Here is an 18,170-nt window from a genome sequence, read left to right as displayed (position 1 = left end):
AAACTAAAAACTGTCACAATCATGTGACTGAAAATTATAGAAGACATTGAAAATTTCAGAATAATTTAATCTATCAAGTGTTAACATAAGCTGAAATGTTCTTGTAAATGATAAAAAACGCATGAGAAATGACATGACAACAAAATGTCAATACTCAAAAGTTTACACAAAAATGAATACAATAACTAGCTATTAACTGAAAAATGAAACTTAAATTGTGAGTTGTACACAAAAACTAAAAATTAACTGGTTTTCTATCAATCAAGATTCATGATTGCATGCTCATCGTTAACTCCTCAAGAAAAATAGTCAAAATTATATAATGCATATTTTTAATTGAATTAACTAAATAGTAAAAAAGAAGTGGACTCACCATCAACAACTTTCTCAGTGATGTTAAATTGATCAAAATCCTTATCATCAAACTTGAAGCTGGCGGGATTTAACTAGTTTTGAGAACATATGAGAGCTTCAACCATTTTATGAGACAAAGAACTACGGAAGACATCAAGCATACGTCCACTAGTGTTAAAGCACGACTCAGATACCACAATAGAAACTGATATAGCTAATACATCAAGAGGCAAGACAAAAATGATCCTATATTTTGAAGAATTTGCCTTCTACCAAGCCAAGATGTCAAAGTCAGATTCTCCATCTATAATGTTCTCTTCCACATATCTCTTGAGATCATTTTTTTCGAAATTGGTTTTGACCCTCTTATGTTTTTTCCAAGCTCTCTCTATTCTGTACCACATCATTGACATCTAACCCTTTAACACTCTCGTCTAATGTTGCACTATTATAAGAATCACCATCACCTACGGTTTCTCTATTTTCAGCAACTCCATGTGCATAAAATTTGTACAGTTCATCCATGCTGGTTTTTACCAAATTAATCATTCAGGATGTCAGATCTTCATCACATGTATCATCTATACTCTAAGTGACATATTCAAGTTTGTAGCGAGGATCCAAGGCAGAAACAACAAACAATAAATAGTTAATCTTAAGTGTCACAATGTCCTTCACTCTTGTCGCAACAGTCATTTATTATCCAGGTGAGTTAAACAATGAAAAAAGGGTAAGTAATAAGAATCATATGATAAGTGATGTATATATATTGTATGAACTTGTAGTGATTTGAGTTATGTGAGCTAAATATAATGAATATCGATAGGTACTTATTCAACTATTCTTGACATAACTATAAGGAACGGACCGAGTGACCAGACATAGACCAAAATCTGTCATTTTTTGACGACGGGTCTGTCTCTTTTAATCAGGTCTGTCATTCTTTTATTTATTTGGATGAGTTAAATCCATCTCTAAGTCATTAAGTTAAGACAAGTCTATAAGTAAGGTCGAATCTTACTCACCAGTATTCTATTATATAACCGGGAACGATACGTGTTAAAAGAAAATATTCTCTCATAGTATTTAATACAAGAGACAAAAAATATAATAATAAATGTGGTATGGAAATGTTACTTATTATATCAACACATGTTCAGTAAACTTCGTTGATATTTATTAAGTGTGGGAACAATATAGATAGGACGAGTGAAAAGTTCAGAAAATCAAGCTCTTTTCCTTACATTATAAATTATAAGATTTAATATGTATAACTATCAACAAATCATCTATTATGTATGATTTCATTTCATGCATCATTAATATTAAAAACAAAACAAAAATCACATTCGTTTGATACTTCAAAATTGCCTTTTTGGGTATAAAGGTGAGAGTTTTGAACCTAAAAAGCTACTTATAATCTTATATCATTAATATGGCGAGGCTGCTTCGTAACGCTTTCCTTCTCAAACGTTCTCTTTTCCTTCATCAGGTTCAAACTATCATTTCATACATGCTTTCTTTCTTTCTTTCCAATTTTGTTACGCTCTTTTATACTGTCACAATCTGTTGATTATGTTTTGATGGTTATTCATGCTCACATTTTCATTCCACTGTTGTGTCTTGGGAACAAAATTCAGAGCAACTTTTGTCCTCTAAGAAAACAGTGGTCATTTTAGTATATAAACACTGTTTCAGTTTCTGATAGTGATTCTAATGCATTATTAGTAATTCATTTACCCTTTGTTTGCTTTCATTTGTAGGGCTTTAAAGGATTATTGGGCACTTCTCACATTTTGAGCTTTTCATCTAAAGGTTTTTTCTTTTTGGAATCTCTCTTGCTTTCTAACCTCCCCTTTATCTGAAGCAATTGATTTCAATGATATAATAGTTTGGAGGCATTAGTTTATAGGGAAAAGATTGAGTATGCCAGTGAACATGCAAAATAGATGATTACATGCTTTTGATTTTTTCAAACTTACTAACTGTTATCACATTGGAAGCATACAAAACAATTCTCCACTGGTTGGTGAACTTGCTGTTATTTTTTTACACCGAAGGAATTTATAATATTCATGAATATGGATTTGGCTTAGATAACTCATTTAAGTTCATGGTCCTTTGCTGAGTCCTCACAGTGATCAGTGATGCAGGATAATTTGGATCACGGAATTTCCTAGGGATATACTTTCCCCCTTAGTGTGGACATGTAAACTGATGTGTTCTTGTGTTGGACAAAACCAGAACAAAAAATTAAACTTTGTTGCATGAGTTTTGCGTATTTGAATGATAGTAAGCAGAAATAACTTACGGATATATTCTTGTTCTTCCTGCAACACTTATCTTGTATTTCCTTTTGAAATTTTCTTAGAGATTGCATTGATTTGGAAGTTAATGACATTTTTTCATTTCGGTATACCTGAAGGTAGAAAGCGCTCTAAGTCTGACGGAAGTGACTCATGTGAAGAGAATACGTCTAAGAAAGATTTGGCCCTGCAACAAGCACTTGATCAGATCACTTCCACATTTGGAAAAGGATCCATCATGTGGCTTGGCCGCACTGTCTCACCAAAAAATGTACCCGTTGTGTCAACTGGTTCTTTTGCTCTGGATATAGCCCTAGGAGTTGGTGGACTTCCAAAGGTATCCTTAGGTCCTTGCACAAGGCTTAGTATCTCTGTTTCAGCATATTCCTAATTTCTTAATCTCTGTTACCTGAGGATAAATTTTGCCTTTTTCATTTCAATATATCAACTGGTTACAATTGACAAAAGAAATTCCCCCAATCTGTTGGTTTTCCTTCTACATTGAGTTTGCCTCTTTCCTTCTGACAAGTATAGGGCAATTACACTTTTACAATTTTATCAGATATTATAAGTTTGTATGGCTGTTATTACCCTGATAGAAGGAGAACACAGTTATCCTTATTTTTCATCACGTGATAGATATATATTGATTATTTGATGTAACTGTTTGATGTCTATAGGGACGTGTTGTAGAAATATACGGTCCAGAGGCTTCTGGGAAAACAACTCTGGCTCTACATGTGATTGCGGAGGCACAGAAGCATGGAGGTTATTTTTATATGCTACTTTTATGTGATAATTGTAACGTCTATTGCTTTTATTAGGCTGTATTCGGTTTTGGACTATAGTTCTTATAGATGTGACAATAATCGTAGTAATTGTATTTTTGTTGTAGTTACAGAGTTACAGCTGCTTTAATTTTTTCCGTCCTTTTCTGCATGCATGTTTGAATAATACTAGATGATTTTTTATTTTTCTTATGTATCTCCAAACCTTTTCTTAGAAAACCCTTTTGGCCAATTATATTATTTGGAAATGAAAAATTGGTGGTAAAATCTGAATACAAGGTTTGTCATTCTCCACACCTGCTTCAGTACTGTGATTTACTTGTTAAGAATCTCTTTGATGAGGATATTGTTGTCGGTCTATGCAGACATTGATATGTTTGTTTTATGCAGGCTATTGTGCCTTTGTTGATGCTGAGCATGCTCTTGATAAGACACTTGCAGAGTCTATTGGTGTCAATACCGAGAACTTGCTTCTCTCACAACCAGATTGTGGTGAACAAGCACTTAGTCTTGTTGATACCTTAATCCGTAGTGGTTCAATTGATGTAATTGTTGTGGACAGTGTACGTTGGAGCTCTTTTTCTTGTTTTTGGTAATACATGTTTGGTTGTCATTGTAACTTGTTAATGATTATACTAGTAGGTATGCTAATACCCTTATCTCTTCTCTAATAGTATCCACTGAACATGTGTAAAATGTAACAGTTTGACCTGCTAATTATCTATCAATGAGAACCACATCACAAAAAGCTTGCTATTGTAAAAATTCATAAAAGTTATTAATTGTAGATGATTGTTTAGATTGTCTGTCCGTGGATCCCTTTGTATACATTTGTGCACATATAACATCATGTTAAATACTTATAACATGATCTAATTTAGATTAATCAAATTCATATATTTCTAATTGTTTTTATTGACGTTCATCAACCAGAGATATCTGATGCTTCCTATATTCTGCAGCAACTATTGTGTTTGGTTTTAACTTATAAATACAAGGGAGGATGCCATGTGCAAAGGGAAGTTCTGAAAACTGTTTTAAAATGTGTTAAGGGTACTGTACATGCTCATAGAGTATTCAGAGCTACTAACAGAGTTCCAGTATATTCTATCAGTAATATCCCAAAAAATAGAGGTACAGTGTATTCTATCAGCATGTAAAACACTCAACAGAAAGGTTGCATTTTTTAATGTGGACTTAGGGCCAAAATTTATCGGTTATTGAATAAAGTTTTTGTATTATTTTTAATTTTGGCCTTGTTTAAGTCTTCTTATATCCTCTCTCTGTCCTTTCTCTGTTATTGTTCCTTTGTTTTTAACTTCGACCTTCATTTGATTTATAACTTTATATTATGCAATTTAAATATTGGTTCGTTGTTTTGAATATCTTGTAAGCTTTTGGTATATGTAGACTAAGTCTTTGCAGTCTTTTCAATAATAGGTAGCTGCTCTTGTTCCTAAAGGCGAGCTTGATGGTGAGATGGGTGATGCTCACATGGCAATGCAGGCTAGGCTGATGAGTCAGGCACTTCGAAAATTGAGCCACTCCTTGTCACTTTCCCAATCTATATTGATTTTTATAAACCAGGTATCAGCTAAAACTGTTGATTGTACTATTGTCAATTTTCCTCTGGTCAGATTGTGAATGTTATTCAATTTTAACCTGAGAAATTTAGGAAATATTTTTTTGGGTTGATCTGCGCTGAACTAATTTCATCTTGGCCTATGACGTTTTATAATGCTGAGTGAAGTTGTTTTCTCTTCCAGTTATTAGTTGAGCCAATTTTATGTTGATGACAAGTTCTGATAGCACTGGTATCAATAGGAACACGAAAGTAGAGTAGAATTGTAAAGGAAAAGCCCCAACCATAATCAATTTGATTCTGCTAGGGTTCTATAGAATTTTATTAGAAGAAGATCTATTACAATTGATAGAACTCACACCTAAGGATCCCACGACCCTTCCCACACTGATTCCTCAATCAGTTTTTACTAATAACCAACTTAACTTCCCTTCCCGCCTAATGTGCTATTTAAAGGCACATATCCTAACTAACTATAACTGCCACAAGGGTATAGCAGTAATCCTGCTATCCCTGAACCCAGACACCCCTCTTACCTCTCCTATACACATTTCTAATGATGGGCTTAGGCCTATCAATACCCTCCCTTAATAGACTCAACTTGTCCTCAAGTTGGAAATCTGGAAAACTGTCTTAAATGATGGTTGCCCTTTCCCAAGTGCAGTCATGTTCAGGCAGGTTCTTCCATTTAATCAAAACTTCCATCTGCCCCTGAGTATCCTCCCTGCTGCCCCTGACCTCTTTAGGAGTGGCTTGTAGCTCCCATTCTTCATTTAACATGGGTGGAAGAGCCTGAGGTTGTTGATGAGGTTTCAGGGCTTGCTTCAAGAGGGATATATGGAACACAGGGTGAATTCTGGCTTGGCTAGGCAGGGCCAATTTATAAGCCACATGCCCTATCTTCTCAAGCACTTGGTAAGGGCCATAATACCTTGGAGCTAGCTTGGCACAGGGTCTCTGGGCCAAAGATTTCAGTTTGTAAGGTTGCAATTTGAGATACACCCAATCTCCTACCTGAAAGGCCAACTCCCTTCTATGTTTATCTGCCTGCTGTCTCATCAAATTCTGAGATTTGGCCAGGTTATCCCTCAATTCTGCCAACACATTATCTCTGTTAGTAATCATAGTGTTAACCTCTTCTACCTTAGAAGGTATAGCCCCTGCTTTGAGTAATGTAGGAGGATCTCTCCCATACAAGGCCCTGAAAGGGGTCATCCCTGCTGAATTGTTGTAGTTGGAATTAAACCAGAACTCGGCCCAATGTAGCCATTCAATCCACTGTTTAGGTTTAGGACCCACAAAGCACCTAAGGTAAGTCTCCAAGTACCTATTAGCCACTTCAGTTTGTCCATCAGTTTGTGGATGATATGAAGTGCTAAACTTTAATTGAGTACCTGCCATTTTGAATAACTCCTTCCAAAAGTGACTCAAAAATAAGGGATCCCTATCAGATATTATGGAAGCAGGGAAGCCATGCAATTTCACTACTTCTTTTACAAATAGTGTAGCCACATCCTTTGCTGAATAAGGATGCCCTAAGGGAAAAATATGGGCATACTTAGTCAACCTGTCTATGACCACGAAGATAGTGTCCTTACCCCTTACCCTAGGTAATCCTCCAATGAAATCCATAGAGATATCCATCCAAACATGTTGAGGTATAGGTAGAGGTTGCAGTAGGTCTGCTGGAGTCAAGGTAGAATATTTATCTCTTTAACAGATTTCACACCCTTCCACAAATCTTTTGATATCTGCCTTCATACCATCCCAAAATAAGAAGCTAGCCACTCTCTTATAGGTCCTGAAGTGCCCAGAATGGCCACCCATAGGAGTGACATGACACTCTGCAAGAATGATAGGGATTCTGTTGGATGTTTTTGACAAGACCAACCTCCCCTTATAGTATAGCACACCATTCTTCAATTTATAATCTGGATGTGAGTCAGGGAAAATGACCAATTCCTGCATCACTCCCCTCCATTTGGAATCCTGCTGTAACTCCTCATTCCAAATCTCCCTTTCTGAATTTGAGACCAGGGATAGGGAAGAATATAATTGCTTCCTAGAAAGAGCATCAGCAATTGAGTTCTCCCTCCCTGGCTTATATTGGATTTCAAAATCCAAACCAACCAATTTTACTGCCCATTTGAATTGTTCTTCTGAAAATAACCTCTGACCAGTTAGGACTTTTAGACTTTTTTGATCTGTCTTGATTATGAAATGCCTCCCCATTAGGTAATGCTTCCATTTCTAGATAGCTTGGATTAAGGCCATGAGCTCCTTTTCATAAACTGATTTGTGTTGAGCCCTCTCAGATAATCCTTGACTCCAAAAGGCCAAGGGCCTTCCTTCCTGCATTAGAACTGCCCCAAGACCCTTACTGGATGCATCAGTCTCTACTACCAATTCCTTATTAAAGTCAGGGACTGCTAGTATAGGGAGGTTCACCATAGCAGCCTTGAATGCCTCAAAAGCAGAGGTGGCCTCCCCTAACCACTGGAAAGCATTCTTGTTTAGCAACTCAGTAAGTGGCTTAGCCAATTTTCGATAATTCTTCACAAACTTTCTATAGTAACCAGTCAAGCCTAGGAACCCCCTTAAGCCCCTGATGTTTGTCGGTTGAGGCCAGGATTGCATAGCCTCCACCTTGGTTAAATCTGCTGACACCCCACCTTCTGATATGATGTGGCCTAAACATTCAATGCTGGGTTGGCCAAAGCTACACTTCTTCAAATTGGCCCTGAGTGAATGATCCAGTAAGGTGACCAACACTGCCTGTAGATGGAGAAATGTGAGAAGCCATGTCAGGGCTATAAATTAGAATGTCATCAAAGAATACTAGAGTGAACTTCCTTAAGTAAGGCTTCAAGATGTCATTCATGAGAGCTTGAAAGGTAGATGGAGCATTAGTCAAGCCAAAGGGCATAACAATGAATTCATAGTGGCCCTCATGTGTCCTAAAAGCTGTCTTCTCAACATCTTCTTCTCTCATCCTTATTTGATGATACCATGCCTTCAAATCAAGCTTGGAAAATACCCTAGCTTCCCCCAATTCATCCAGTAATTATTCAACTATGGGAATAGGGAACTTGTTGGAGATGGTAATCTTGTTTAGAGCCCTATAGTCTACACAAAATCTCTACCCTCCATCCTTCTTCTTGACCAAGATTACGGGACTCGAATATGGGCTTATGTTGTGCCTAATGACACCACGCTCTAACATTTCAGCTACCAACCTCTCTATTTCAGATTTCTGATAGTAGGGGCACTTATAGGGCCTTATATTGGGTATGTCAACATGTTCCTTCAAGTAGATAGCATGATCATATGTCCTAGAAGGGGGAAGCCCCTGGGGATCTAGGAATACCTCTTGGTATTGCTGTAACAAATCCATCAAGGCAACTGGAATCTCCTTTTCTGGTCCTGGTTGTAGGGGAGGGTCAGAATGTAACAACAGACCTTGTCCTTCTTGTAGTAGTACCTGCATAAGGGCTCCATAGGACACTTCTGTTCTGGTTAGGGCTGGGTCCCCTACTAAGGTGATCAGAGCCCCTTCCTTCTTCACAGTTAGGGTCATCTTGCCAAAGTCAACCCTCACCTCTCCCAAACTTGCCAACCACTCTAACCCTAACACCACATCTACACCCTTCAACCCAAACAGATAAAAATCCTGGACCACCTCCCATTCTTGCAAAATCAATTCAAGACCAGGGCACCTCCCAACACAACTAATCTGATGCCCATCTCCCACCTCTACAGTGTAAGGCCTAGTCTTCTCCACCTTTAGATTCAGATTCTCCACCAACTTCCTAGAAATGAAATTATGGGATGCCCCACAATCAATCATAACCACCGCTGGATTGTTACTGATTGTGCCTCTCACCTTCCAAGACTTGGTAGAAGTGAGCCCTTTCATAGAACATAAGGATAGTTGCAAGGAATCCAGATTTTCCCCTCTGCTTTCCACTGTTGCATTTTCACTGTCCTCCTCTTCCTCAGCCAAGATGATCATACTCAGTTGCTTATTTCTGCACACATGTTTCTTAGAATAAGGTTCATCACACCTGAAGCATAAACCTTTCTCTCTCTTCTCTTTCATCTCAGCACTAGAGAGCCTTCTGAATTCCCCTCTCCCCCTGGCACCCTCAACCTCTTGAGAAGCTTTATGAGAACCCACAACACTACTCATAGATGAACTCTCCCTCCTACTGCTAGTGGTGGAGGTAGGGTCGAAGGTGGTTACCTTGCCATAAGAACCCCCCCTGAAAGGCCCTGCAGATCTAGTATAGGAAGAATTAGGCCTCTTTGTCACCACCATATTCTTTTGTTCAATAAGAATAGTCTTCCTAATTATCTCATGCAAGGTAGATAATTCATATACCCTCACTTCTACCCTTATATCTTCTCTTAACCCATTAAGGAAAACCCCCCTTACGAATTCTTGGTTAACTTCCTTGAGGGCCCCTGCGTACCTCTCAAATTCTTCAACATAAGCTTCCACCGTGCTTTCTTGCTTCAAGGATAGGAGCAATTCAAAGGGATTCTGCACCATAGAGGGTTGAAATCTCCTCACCACCGCCAATTTGAATCCCTCCCAAGTAGGAGAAGGGTTACACCCTTCCCACCATTGGAACCAGCTCAAAGCCTTCCCCTCTAATGCTACCATCGTGGGCTTGCATCTTTTCCTCCTCTGTCACAGATCTGAGGGTGAAATACCTCTCCAGTTTTTGCACCCAACCAAAAGCATCATCCCCCAAGAAAATTGGAATCTCCAATTTACGCCGACGATCCAACCCGTGTTGATCCCTTCTGCTTTCTACTTCTTCGTCATTCTCACTTCCTTCCCCCAACGAATTTCCCTTTCTTTCAATCCCTAATTTTGCAGCAATAGCAGCTAGTAGATCCTCGGTTTTTTGCATTCGTGCCTCATTCAACTCCAACCTGAGACGAATTTCCTTCCTTTCTCTTCGCGACTCATCACGATCTTGAAATCCACTATCAACCTCCTTAACCATACTTCTAGTTGACACCATAAACTCCAATTCAACGACAGCAGTGATGGTGCTTCCACTCCTCAGGCACCAAGAAAGGTGCTCTGATACCAGTGATAGCACTGGTATCAATAAGAACACAAAAGTAGAGTAGGATTGTAAAGGAAAAGCCCCTACCCATAATCAATTTGATTCTGCTAGGGTTTTATAGAATTTTATTAGAAGAAGATCTATTACAATTGATAGAACTCACACCTAAGGATCCCACAACCCTTCCCACACTGATTCCTCAATCAGTTTTTACTAATAACTAACTTAACTTCCCTTCCCGCCTAATGTGCTATTTAAAGGCACATATCCTAACTAACTTAACTATAACTGCAACAAGAGTATAGCAGTAATCCTGTTATTCCTGAACTCAAACACCCCTCTTACCTCTCCTATACACATTTCTAATGATGGGCTTAGGCCTATCAAGTTCGATCGTCATAATTCATATATTAAACTTTTGCCATGAGAGACTGTTCTGCTGCTGTCATCTTTTTGTGTAATTGCTTAGCTACAATCCTTTCTTTTTTATGAAGTAAAGCTGCATGTATGCAAAATTGAGGGAATGACTTTATCTGCAAGCCTTACATAATCACCCTATTTCTTATTTTAAATTACTATATGTATATATCATGAATTCTATGGAACAAAATGGCTAGGATTATTTGCTGATGTAAAGATCAGAGCCATTAGCTTTAAACTGTTAAGATGAAATACGAGTTGATGTAATTTTACTTTCCAGATTGTCTGAATTGATTACATATAGTAATTATCTATTTTGGTCATGCATTTGTTAGCCACCTACCAGTGAACCAATTTTCTACTGTTATGGTGAGTTGCGCTTGCTCTGTTTGGCTTAGATTTGATTGTGCATGCTTTATAGTAGTTTGATCTTTAAAAAATATGAAAAATATAGATGATATTTTCTTTTACCCATGGTTTGTATATCTATCCCCTTTTGGATTCAAGTTGATAGTGTTTTAGAAATGGAAAATTATAGTAGTGAAAATAGAAGTGGAGAAGCATTGGAGCTACACAACTTAGAATGATTTGCTTCTTATTTGCATGCTTCACAAATGAAGTGTGAGTGCCTATTTATAGGCTTTCTACATCACTTATGAAGGACTAGATAGTTCCATAAGTATCTAGTATTACATTTTCCCCAAGATTTCTAGATACTTCTATAATTATAATACTAAATGCATATAATAGAATCTACTAGAAGCTTAGGATAATTCTAGATATTAGATACGACATCACTACTTGTTTCTACACAAGTGTGGAAGCTTCTAGAAAGTGTGCATCAATATTTTAACACAAGTACTTTTGTTCGAACTATCAGAGGGATATGTTTTTGTTTTCATAATGAGAATTCTGTTTCTCCAGGTGAGATCAAAGCTTTCTACTTTTGGGGGATTTGGTGGGCCCACTGAAGTTACTTGTGGTGGTAATGCATTGAAATTCTATGCTTCTGTCCGGTTAAATATCAAAAGAATAGGGTTTGTCAAGAAGGGTGAAGAGGTAATAATCTATTAGTTATGCTCTCATGCTTCCTGCTTTAGTGTTGGCTTGTCTATTCAAATAATCATAAATACTAAATATGTGAACTCAGCCAGCTGAAATCAGCACCATTCTGTTATGAACCTTTTCCCCCTTTCTAGAGGTATATACCGAGTTATGTCTTTTGGTCGATATGTTTTGGACAAAGTAGTGGTATGGATGTCAACCTTTTGAAGTCAAAGTGATATCCTCTTATAGTACCCACTACCTAAACTATAAGAGCTATAACCACAAATAAACTTGCTCCAATCTTGATAGTTTGCTAATAGTTCTGATCTAAGAACTATAAAACAGTAGAGTATAAAATTATTTAACGCTGCTTGCTCACTTATTGTTAAAATTCTTTAATCTTTCATAAACAATGCCTTCCAAATCCAGCAGTGAAGTAGCTTTGGTGTTTAGTGTGATTTCTGCTTGTGCAATATCTTGGGGCCTTATAATTGCTTTGAATTGATTAGGTCTACTTTCTGATATGTATTTATCGTTTATGTATACAGATTTTAGGAAGCCAAGTTCTTGTCAAGGTTGTGAAGAACAAGCTTGCCCCTCCATTTAAAACTGCTCAGTTTGAGCTTGAGTTTGGCAAGGGTATATGTAGAGAAGCAGAGATTATAGAATTGAGCTTAAAATACAAACTCATCTTAAAGGCTGGTTCAATGTATTATTATAATGATCAGAGTTTCCGCGGTAAGGATGCTCTTAAGAATTTCCTGTCTGATAATCATAGCACATTAGAAGAACTTGAAATGAAGCTCAGGGAGAAGCTTCTTAATGCTGAGACAGAAAAGGTATCTGAGTCAGATATGATCACTGGAGATGTTACAGAAGAAGTTGCAACACTTGATTCTACCGATGAAGAAGCCGTAGCTGTTGTAGAAGCGTGATTTTGTGAATGACCGTAAAGTATAGCTCACACTATTTTCCTCACTCCATCTGGACCTATGTTTATGTATGCTGTACCTTTGATGAAAGGCCATCAAAAGGCCCACTCAAACGAAGGCGGCCATGAGAAGCGACAGGCATGCCTTGAATGGTTCTTGTTTGGAATGGCATCATTCTTGCAGCCAAATCTTAGAATTACTGCATCACTTGTATATCGAAAATTCCGGTAATTTTATATTGTCCTATGCCACATGTAAGGCCAGTAGGACTAACTCAACTGTGTAGGAAGCAAGGTCACATCTCAAGTTTTGAGTCATCACCAATTATTTGAATGGATTTTACTAAGCAATTTGTATAATGTTGCATATTTATCTCATTTGACATTTATGTTCCTTCTTACTTTCTTCCCATCTTATACTTGAGGGTTCATGCTTAAAAGAAGTCTAGTTTTCATGAAAGGGATACAATTGCAGCACCTTTCGTTTTTCCATTTTCTGGTGGCAATTTTTGTTGGTTTGTATGAAAAGCTCTAATATTTTGCAGTAAATGGTGTTACTTGCCATCTGGTTTGGAAATAATCATCTTAGGGATTATTCTCCTTTCAACCAATTTGGTTTGCATCCACCCTTGAATTGCTGTCTAACCGAAGTACCAAACTAGGCACCAGCATTGATTAATCCTCCAACAACAAAATAAACCTTAGGAGGCCACTTTTTTTCCAGTGGGACTCAACGCAATGATAAGGTTGTTGCTTAATGACTATACAATTATTGATTCATATTTGCTTTTTGCTTGCAAGATAAACTGTGAATATCTATTGTCTCTAGACTCATTAAGGAAGCCTCGTGTACCATTATACATCATTCATATTGATTACTTTTTCTAATAACTTGGGTGAGTTAAAATCCTTACCAATAATATTACACAATTCATCATTCAAATAAACTACTTTTATTTAAAAGTCAATAACGGTTAACTTGTGAATGATAGTATAAAAAATGTATACTATCAATAAACAATCTATTTTTTCTTAACCAATGCACTTAAGCCATCTCCAATGGTATCATTGGTGTGGGAAGCCCTTAAAGACATTAGGCTAATTTGCATTGGAGAAAGTATGTAGGAAAGATTTTCAAGATTGGAGACAATAAAAAAATATGCAGCAATTCCAACGGGCATTCATTACGGTTTAAATAAAAAACTAAAGGTCACGTCTGAAAGAAAAATGAGGATAAACCGAATGCAAATGTATAAGGAAAAATACGACCATTGCTATTTTTTTGTGTTCAACTTTTACTCTATAATTTGGGTATGGAGTTAATTCATTTAGATACATAAATGTACAAGATAAATAATTAAAAGTTATGAAATATATGTGGGATGTTCACAAAATATATTAACAATTGAAGTCAAAGACAAAGTATATGTTTAGTTTCACCTTAGGGAATTTTACAATCCTTAAGAGATCCATGAGTTGGTAAAAAAATTATCCTTTGCATATGAAAAGTATGCTAAGGATGGATAGACCATTACTTATTAACATTCTCATGTTGATTTTACTATGTCTCATATAATTGTTACATAAACTTAAAATCTTATATTTGGGAAAATTGTGGATATTAAGTTCTATACAACCACAATTTATAATCTCTATATGGTTTAGTGACTCTTAAAACCTTAATATATCTGACATATAATCAAACCCATAATTTAAGCATTGATTGTGCTATTATACCTTAAGGATTTGATATCTCAAATTTTATCCCACGCCAATAAAATGTTCATGTCAATTAAAATTTAAAAAAACTAAACATTGATTATTATTTTTCTTACTCATATTTCTCCATATAAATGGTTCATCTGAGACCAATACATTGATTGGTTTGATGTAAGATTCACAACAGAGACTTGTCCTTTGGCTTTGAGTGAGAAGCAACAACAACAATCCTAAACAATTGGTGTAACCTTTAACTTGTAAGTACATTATCTCTTACTATTCACCTTCATATTCCTATATCATTCATTCATTCGCTACTCCAATGGCTACCCTTTTACAAAACCCTCTCTCTTTTCTCTCTGATTCATCACTCTTTATATTCCCTAAAATTTCTCATTCTCAGGTTCACTTTCCTAACTCACCCAATCACAGACACAGAAACAGAAACAGAACAACCTTGCATTTCAACATGGCCCTCCCAACACAAAACCCAGGTAACATAATACCTCATTGTTTCCTCTAAAGTTTTAATTTTTAACTTTTTAAGTAGATGGGTATAATTGTATGTTAATTTGACTTTTTCAGCTGTTGAGCAACATAGACTCATAATACCTAACAAGCATGGTGAAAAATTAGTGGGTATATTACAAGATTCTGGAACCAAGGAGATAGTTATCTTGTGCCATGGTTTTCGGTCCTCTAAAGTTTGTTTTTTTCCACACATTATGCTTTATACATTAAATTCCTTTATCCAATTATTTTCATGGCTTAATTTACTGTTCCTTATCTCCAGGAATCCAATACCAATGTGAACCTTGCTGCTGCATTAGGAAGCGCCGGAATCAGTTCTTTTCGCTTTGACTTCCCTGGAAATGGGTTGGTTTATTAGTAATACAAACTTGAGATTTTCATATCACAAACTGATTATTATACATATGAAAGCTATTCTCACTATGAAATCCTTAATATGTTCCTGGTCCTCTTGTTATCGGGAGTAGTAGATAAATGAAGTGATAGTTTACCAATTACACTATGTTTATATGTACTAAAATTTCTGCAATCTGGTCTTGTTAATTTGTCTTGCTCCACTGTATTTTGTCTTGATTTATTTGTTGGATTTTCCTTTCAGGGAAAGTGATGGTTCATTTCAGTATGGTAGCTATTGGAGGGAGGCTGATGATTTATATGCCATAACTCAACATTTTCATGAGTCAAACCATGTAGTTAGTGCTATTGTCGGGCACAGTAAAGGTATATTGACTTGTTCGCCTGATAAATAAGTATTTTTTTAGTATGCATACTATCAGCAAGTATTTCTACCATCAAAGATTGAGAAAATTATATCTGGAAAGTGTTTATGATATAGGTGCCGACTTGCATAATCATTCCTTAATTATGTTCTACTATATGATTGATGACAATTGTTCTGGTCATTGGCAGCGCAAACTCATCTCAACCTTGCTTTGCCTGTAAAGAAATAGATCCTCAATAATGCAATTCGAAGAGAATTGTGTTATTTCTGGCATAGAATCAGCATCAAATTTTTATTCAAATGGTACATATTACTTGTTGTATTTGCCTCTTGATGCAGGCGGTGGGGTGGTGCTTCTTTATGCCTCAAAATATCGCGATGTTAAAACTGTTGTCAACCTCTCTGGACGCTATGATCTAAAGGGAGGAGTTGAGGAACGGCTTGGAAAAGATTATATGGAAAGAATTAGGAATGAAGGCTTTATTGATGTGCAGAAGAAATCAGGTAATCCATCAATTAATCAGGCATATGTTTCAACGCCTCTTGGTTTGGGAGCATGTTGTGAGAGATAGTTTAACAAACTCGGCCTATTGATTACTTGTTTCCCAACTTAGAACTTATTTCTCTAGCGTACTTGCTGATATCAGAAACCCCACAACCATGTTTTCCCCTCATACACTACTAAAATTTGGAAATGAGCATTATTGTATCCTTTGCACAGAATTCTTGCTGCAACACTTGATTTTGCCACAGTTCATTCTCTTAAATGTCTGATGGAAAAACAAACCCTAAAAAAAGGGGGATGAAAGGAGCGACAAAGAAAAGGGAAAGAATATTTAATCTACAATTAATTATTGATAATTTTGTTTAGTACACGAAAATTAATAATCTGGCACGTGACAGTTTTTCATCCTCTCTTTCTGTCTGTCCAATGTAGACACATATCTTATTTCTGTATAACTATTTGACAACATGTAATATTGCAGGAGGTTTTAATTACCGCGTTACTCTGGAAAGTTTGTTGGATCGCTTAGATACAAACATGCATGAAGCAAGCCTTCAGATTGATAATGAATGCAGGTGAGGGGGGAAAGTTGGTCTCTCGTACTTCTTCACCCTTTTGCTTCTTGTTGCTTTTTTTGTGGTTGCTGATAAAGTATGTGTGAAACCAAACTTAAAAAAGAAATCAAACTTGAAAAAGAAGAGAAGGATAAGGAAGGTAACATGGATTAAATAATGGTTTTCCTTCTGTTTTTGGATATTAAAATCTTCCCAATTGTACTGATTCACTGATTGTAATATGCAAATTTATGCATGGTATTAAATTTAGTAATAAGTACTCCATGATTTCATATGCTAAGTGGAAGAGTAGTTATTTGGAGTACTAGGTGTTCATACACATAAAATGATGATGAACACAGGAATGAGGTAGTACCGCTAACAACATTTCTTGATAAAGCTATGAAATTACCATGATGCATAGTTGTGCTAGTCTCAAATCACCTACTGTATGACAGGGTCCTTACAGTTCATGGTTCTTCGGACACAACTGTCCCTGTTGAAGATGCATATGAGTTTGCCAAGATTATACCAAACCACAAGTTACATATCATAGAAGGAGCTAATCATTCATTCTCTGAACATCAAGATGTGTTGGCCTCAGTTGTTGTGAACTTCATAAAGGAATCATTGCTCCCGGATACTCGTACCGCTAGCTAGGTATCTCTTTGCTTGCATTACATGCACTTATCTTTTTTCTTTCACACGAGGGCGAAACTCGGTGCAACGTAAAGTTGTTGCTTAGTGACCAAAGGGTTACAGGTTCAAATAGTCTCTTCACTTACAGGATAAGGCTACATACATCTACCGTCCTCAAACTTGAGCTGCCCCTTTTTATCTTTTTTTTGTTTGATATCCATTCACCTGATGATATAATTGTGGTAGATCTTGCAGTATGAGGCAATGGAATTCACTGCTGATGACAAATTTACTCTTCTGAGTGGACCTGGCAATCATGTTCCACAACATGTTTTGAGCTCATCTATTTTGTTTTTATAAGTAATAACTAATATCACATTCATAGGGGGAAAAATAATGGTGAGAACAATGCTAGTGTTATTTGTCTCTAGTTTGATGTAACAGTTATATTTTGCCTTCATTGGTTGTGATAATGCAAATATTTACCTCATGATATCACCTTGTAACTTTGGCAAAAGCATAAGACAGGTCCTAGTTGCTCCTACATGTTCCAAGTGTTTTAAAAATCATGAAAGCACTTACAAAATTGATCATTGCTTCCTTAGATTATTGTGCCTATGTATAAGTTTTTTTTATAAACTAAATATAAGCAAAAACAATCCTAACCAAACATGCAATAAATTTAGTGATATTATTCTTTTAATTTAATCTCCTAAATTGGATTGGAAAGATGGAATAAGGTATAACTAATTTTAAAACCAAGTAAATATATGCAACAAGACCTAAAAAACTTTTGCTACAGTAAACAATTATTAATGATATGATAAAATACTTCGTAAATATCAAGGTGGTGAGGTTCGGCCATTCCTTCCTACAAAAAAAGGTCTTGGCCTCAATCTAATTGTGATAAATTGAAGCTTTACAAATTAGATTAGATGTGCATTTTGAACCTCACAACCTAGTTTGATATCATCCCTCTAGAAAAAAAATAC

General features: G+C 36.4%; 2 protein-coding genes across 4 annotated transcripts; both read left to right on the top strand.

The window, feature by feature from the left end:
- On the top strand, positions 1,756-12,885 carry LOC109347499 (DNA repair protein recA homolog 3, mitochondrial-like). The gene is made up of 8 exons (XM_019587390.1): positions 1,756-1,846; positions 2,118-2,169; positions 2,780-2,997; positions 3,341-3,428; positions 3,839-4,011; positions 4,889-5,035; positions 11,456-11,590; positions 12,127-12,885. The coding sequence occupies exons 1-8, from the start codon at positions 1,790-1,792 to the stop codon at positions 12,511-12,513; spliced, it is 1,257 nt and encodes a 418-aa protein (XP_019442935.1). The 5' UTR covers positions 1,756-1,789; the 3' UTR covers positions 12,514-12,885.
- Positions 14,405-17,565, top strand: LOC109347474. Of its 3 annotated transcripts, XM_019587366.1 has the most exons (9): positions 14,405-14,485; positions 14,632-14,722; positions 14,814-14,932; positions 15,022-15,104; positions 15,358-15,479; positions 15,820-15,984; positions 16,467-16,560; positions 16,998-17,199; positions 17,425-17,565. In XM_019587366.1, exons 2-8 carry the CDS (start codon positions 14,698-14,700, stop codon positions 17,197-17,199), a joined length of 810 nt encoding a protein of 269 aa, XP_019442911.1. In that variant the 5' UTR covers positions 14,405-14,485; positions 14,632-14,697; the 3' UTR covers positions 17,425-17,565. The 3 variants fall into 3 exon arrangements, with proteins under 3 accessions (XP_019442911.1, XP_019442903.1, XP_019442895.1); XM_019587358.1 differs by lacking the exon at positions 14,405-14,485 and having other exon boundaries at positions 14,513-14,722; positions 17,434-17,565; XM_019587350.1 differs by lacking the exon at positions 14,405-14,485 and having other exon boundaries at positions 14,514-14,722.

This window comes from Lupinus angustifolius, chromosome LG01, assembly GCF_001865875.1.
Source record: "Lupinus angustifolius cultivar Tanjil chromosome LG01, LupAngTanjil_v1.0, whole genome shotgun sequence".
NCBI lineage: Eukaryota > Viridiplantae > Streptophyta > Magnoliopsida > Fabales > Fabaceae > Lupinus > Lupinus angustifolius.
This window is presented reverse-complemented; position numbering and strand designations above follow the sequence as displayed.